This window comes from Castor canadensis, chromosome 13 (assembly GCF_047511655.1).
Source record: "Castor canadensis chromosome 13, mCasCan1.hap1v2, whole genome shotgun sequence".
Taxonomy (NCBI): domain Eukaryota; kingdom Metazoa; phylum Chordata; class Mammalia; order Rodentia; family Castoridae; genus Castor; species Castor canadensis.
The window spans coordinates 28,965,528-28,970,723 of record NC_133398.1 but is presented as its reverse complement, the minus strand read 5'-3'; the positions used below and the strand labels follow the sequence as shown (position 1 = coordinate 28,970,723).

General features: G+C 36.7%; 1 protein-coding gene and 1 pseudogene across 1 annotated transcript; one reads left to right on the top strand and one right to left on the bottom strand.

Moving 5' to 3' along the window:
• The first annotated feature begins 262 nt into the window (after positions 1-262).
• Positions 263-1,191, top strand: LOC141415455 (olfactory receptor 13D1-like; annotated as a pseudogene).
• Positions 1,192-4,412: 3,221 nt separating this feature from the next.
• On the bottom strand, positions 4,413-4,901 carry LOC141415628 (olfactory receptor 13F1-like). Its single transcript, XM_074052633.1, has one exon. It carries the CDS (start codon positions 4,899-4,901, stop codon positions 4,413-4,415), a length of 489 nt encoding a protein of 162 aa, XP_073908734.1.
• Positions 4,902-5,196: the final 295 nt, after the last annotated feature.

Below are 5,196 nucleotides of genomic sequence, written 5' to 3'. Positions count from 1 at the left end.
GGAACACAGAATCCTACATTTGTAACAAGCTACCAATGTAATTTTCTTGTGTTTTCAATCTGCTGCCTCATGAGCTAGAAGAAGAATCCCAGAAACTAAGCTCACAGGTGTTACCACCACTCCAGGTAGTGCTAATACATTTGTTGCCTCTCCACCCCAATTAGCTCTCACTTCACATGATAACATGTGACAGACTGCTTAAATTCCAGGTATAGAAAAAGAACATACAGACTGCTTGAATTCCAGGTATAGAAAAAGAAAAATGGAAAGGGACAATTGGACAGAGATTGAGTTCATTCTGCGGGGACTTTCTGAGTACCCAAGAGCTGAAAAACTCCTTTTTGTGATGTGTTTAGTGATATACCTGGTAATCCTCCTAGGGAACAGCACCCTGATCACCCTCACTCTGCTAGATTCCCGCCTCCACACACCCATGTACTTCTTCCTAGGTAACTTTCTTTCCTAGACATTTGGTATACATTCTCCTTTATTCCCACAATGCTAATACACTTCCTATCAGAGAAAAAAACTATCTCTTTCACTAGATGTGTTATTCAAATGTCTGTCTCTTACACTATGGGATCCACAGAGTGCATGCTACTGGCTGTGATGGCTTATGACCGTTATGTGGCAATCTGCAACCTGCTGCGATACTCCATCATCATGAGCAAGGCACTCTGTATTCAGATGGCAGCTCTTTCCTGGGGATTAGGATTTCTCAACTCCTTGACAGAAACTATTCTTGCAATACAGTTGCCTTTCTGTGGGGAAAATGTCATTAATCATTTTGTTTGTGAGATACTGGCCTTTGTCAATCTGGCTTGCACAGATATTTCTTTGAATGAGATTACTATAATGTTGGGAAATGTAATATTTTTGTTTTTTCCATTACTGCTGATTTGTATCTCCTACATTTTTATCCTTTCTACTGTACTAAGAATCAATTCAGCGGAAGGAAAGAAAAGAGCCTTTTCCACCTGCTCAGCCCATGTAACAGTAGTGGTTGTATTTTATGGGACAATCCTCTTCATGTACATGAAGCCAAAGTCCAAAGACTCTGCTTTTGACAAGTTGATTGCCCTGTTCTATGGCATCGTCACTCCCATGCTCAATCCTATCATCTATAGCCTGAGGAACGCAGAGGTGCATGGAGCAATGAGAAAATTGATGAACAGAACAGACAGAAAATGATGACATCCTGACACCTTTGAGCTCATGCACAAAATAAGCTCATAAATTTGAGACAGGGATTTACAATATAATTAGAACAAACGAAAGGAAGATCAGATGTTGAATCACAAAATTTCACTTAGAAATTTGAAGATTAATGATCTAATTGTTACTCCATGAAAATGGCTGTGATTTCATAAACTGCAAGGATAAGTGGTCTAAGAAGTGAGTAAATATTTAAATAAATTATTTTTAATTAAGACTTTCCAAGGAAGCTCAGCCTATATGTCTACTTCTTAACAATTAAAGTATGTATTTTCCAGACTTCTTTCTTGGAAAACTATTTCATGTTTTTTGTTTGGTTGTTTTATTCTTGCTATTTGTCATATCCTGGCCCCAACCTCGACTCCAGAAACATAGTTCACCTTTTCCTTCTCTGTTAATGTCTGCCAAACCCCCTTTGCGTATGCTGTGCTCCATTTACTATATACTTATCCAAGTGCATTATTTTCTTTCACATCTAATGATAGTAGCACATGCTATTTCATCAGCATTTTCACGTATCTGATAAAATCCTAACAATCTCATAAAAGCAGGTCAAGTGTCACATCCTCTGCAACACCATCTAAAATTTCCAGTTAGTTATGTCCTCCTCCGTGCTGCCCTGACGTTTAGCTCCACTATAGTGATTTTCCTTTTGTGCTGTAATTTTTTGCTAGTTTTTTAAATCCTCCTGGCAGAACTATGGCTTGCTGTTCTCTGTATGAAGTCCAATATCAAATTAATTGAAATCGGTTGGCAGTAATTAACTGTTTAAAGTTTAAAAAGATAGGAAAATGTGCTTCAAGTACCAGATTTAATATAAGGAGATAAGGGAACTGGAATTTATGTATTATTTCATTCGCCAAGCTATAATCCTAAAAGCTTTTGGAAAAATATCAACTAAACTTTAAATACAGGGAAAAATAAGGAAAGATAAAAGAATGAATAAAATATATTGAAGATATCATTTGGGCTGGATAAGACAAAGATCATAGTATATATTATTCCTTAGTAAGCTATTACTGAGAAAAATTATCAATTAGATAAATTATTAAAGAACTCTGACAATTTATCTATTTTAGAAACAATTGATAGTCTCAATTTGGTAGTCTTGTTTTTCATTTCATTAAAAATCTTCAAAAATGGCTAATGAGTGATAATACAAAGTTTCATTTTATAAAATGTCATATTACATGTTTGTATGATATATAGTTGCGCTGCCTGGCACAGCATCACCTAAGCACAATGATCAGGTCATCTATGCTCAAGGGTCACCCAGCAAAGATTTTAGTAACACAAGAGTGTTGAAGACATACTCACTTGCTCTGTCCAGTATGATATTTGGGGTCATCAGAGAACAAGGGAGATTTCAATGTGAAATTCAGGTTGTCAGAGCCCAAGCAAGATAAAAGGGGTATACAGGCAAGATGGGTATATATTTCAAGCACCTGATTAGAATCATATCTGCAAAGGAAGGCTGACTGGAAGAAGGGATCACAACACAAGCAGGATAAAAATATGTCTGCACACCAGGGGGAGATGTGGTGTAGAATGAGTTGTCAAGAAACATCCACAAGGGTAGGGGCAGGGATTCAGATTATTAGTGTCAAAGTTTGAGAGAGCCAAAGAGGAAATCCCTAAAGAAACACCCAAATATAGTGAAAAGGGCCTACCTGAGGAGGGAGCACAGGTGTGTCAGAATCAGATCGGGGAAGTGTGCATCTTTGAAGGGGCACCCTTGCCTGAAATGTCATAACTCAGGCAAGTTGAGAAATTGTCAGTGTGGGGATAGTGGATAAGGAGGTCATCCCAAGGGGGAAGTTGAAGAAATGAAATGGGAAATCAGTTACATATACGGGATCAAACAAGTAACAAATAACATATTAAGCATAATGAAAGTCAGTTTTATCACTGCCAGAGGAGATACAAATATGGAAAAGAAGGAAATTACGGTAAACCCTATGTATTTAATAAGAATTGGGGTAGCAGCATAAACAAATTGTTTTTACATGTATATATACATATATATTTTACATTTAATATAAATATAATATAAATAATATATTACACAAAACAATATGTTCATTACATGCATATATGCATATATATGTATTAATATAAATATATAAGTATATATAGAGAGAAATGTAATGGTAATAGGAAAATTAAAGCATGGTATAAGCAAAAAAATTAATAGGGATATAAATATTTATACACATTTATAACCAGTAATATCATTTTTCCTTTAAGCAATGCACATGGAAGAACATCTTTTGATAATAAAAATTGTTAGCAATTGGCTGCTGGTTTTTAATTTATGTTCTTATTTGATTGTCACATTAGCCTCATATATCAACATTGTTGTGTCCATTTCCAAATTAAATAACTAAAGCACAGAGATCAAAATAGACTTTCCAAAATCGTACAGCCTAGGAAAGACAACTGGGATATCCAGCTCAGTGGTAGAGCACCTGCCTAGAAGTGAAGGAGTAGGAATTCAAACCTGAGATCTTTTTTGTTAAACCTAGTATCTTTCTTAACATCATATTACCACTCCTGTGACAGCAGTATCTAAATTGACAAGCATTAACACTTCAAATGAGAAGCAAATAGTTTTTTCCATGGATTTTATTTTCTCAATTAGAACATATAGAATATTAATGTAAAATATTATGTATTGTGCCTTCTAATTTTAGCTGAAAAACAGATTGCCATATATTTTATTTTGATGTGCTAATGAGGATTCAGTGGAAAGGATAAAGAACAAGATTTATCACAGTGCTTGGTGGGGACAGTACTGGGTTTGAACTCAGGACCTCATGTTTGCTAGGCAGGCACTCTACCACTTGAGCCACTCCACTAGCCCAGGGATAGGATTTATTTAATAATTTTTTCAGAGCTGTTTTCTCCTCTTTATTCCTTAGACTGTAGATTATTAGATTCAACCTGGAGATCAAAACCACATGGAGTAAAACCATAAATTTATCTATTGCTTGTGAATTTATAGCTGAGGGCTTCAGGTACATGGAGAGACCTGTCCTACAGAACAGAGCCACCACAGTCTGCTGGGCAGAACATACTAAAAAGACTGCTTGTACCATCCACTGAGCTGATTCTTGTGATGTTGAAGAGGATAAATGCATAGGAGATATGACTGTGTAGCAATGATACGGGATGTAGTACATTGATCACCATCTTGATTAACCTGTAGGAGTTTCTAAACAAATCAGCTGCAAGACAGCCAGGATTTTACAAGCGAAATGATTGATGATGCTATTTCCACAGAGGGGCAGCTGAAGCACAGGCACAGTTTCCACCAGGGCAGTGAGGCATCCTGTCACCCAGGAGCCAGCGGCAATCTGGGCACAGACCTTCTTGTTCATGATGAGAGGGTATCTCAGGGGGTTGCAGATGGCCACATACCGGTCATAGGCCATCATGGAAAGGAGCACACACTCAGTGGAGCCCATGGCAAGAGAGATGTACATCTGAGAAGCACATCTTGAGAATGAGATGGTGTTTTCCCCTGAAACAAAGTTTTCCAGCATTGGAGTGAAAGCAGAAGAGGTGTAGAAAATATCCAGAAAGGAGAGGTTGCTGAGGAAGAAGTACATGGGGGTGTGCAGGTGAGAATCCCAGATGGTGATGGAGATCAGAATGGTATTGCCCAGCAAGGCGATTAGGTACATCAGCAAACATAGCACAAATATGATGACTTTATACAAATCCTAGAAAACTAAAATGTGAATTGAATATCCAGTTTGTGTTGACCATTTTACTCCTTCTTACTAATCTATAGTAGTGAGTAGAATTATACACACATATTTAAATTTTAAACTCTAACGAGGATTTGTTAGATGTACTTTATAGAGATTATTGTTCTGTCAATATTACTGGCAATGTCATATTAATTATTCATTCTTTTTTGACATTTATTGAATGCACTATAGGATGCTGAGGATCTAGAGCTAAATTATACAAAAT

Bases quoted from the DNA above. Each gene is read 5' to 3' on its own strand.
- LOC141415628 (XM_074052633.1), bottom strand. From the start codon at position 4,901: ATGTACCTAATCGCCTTGCTGGGCAATACCATTCTGATCTCCATCACC.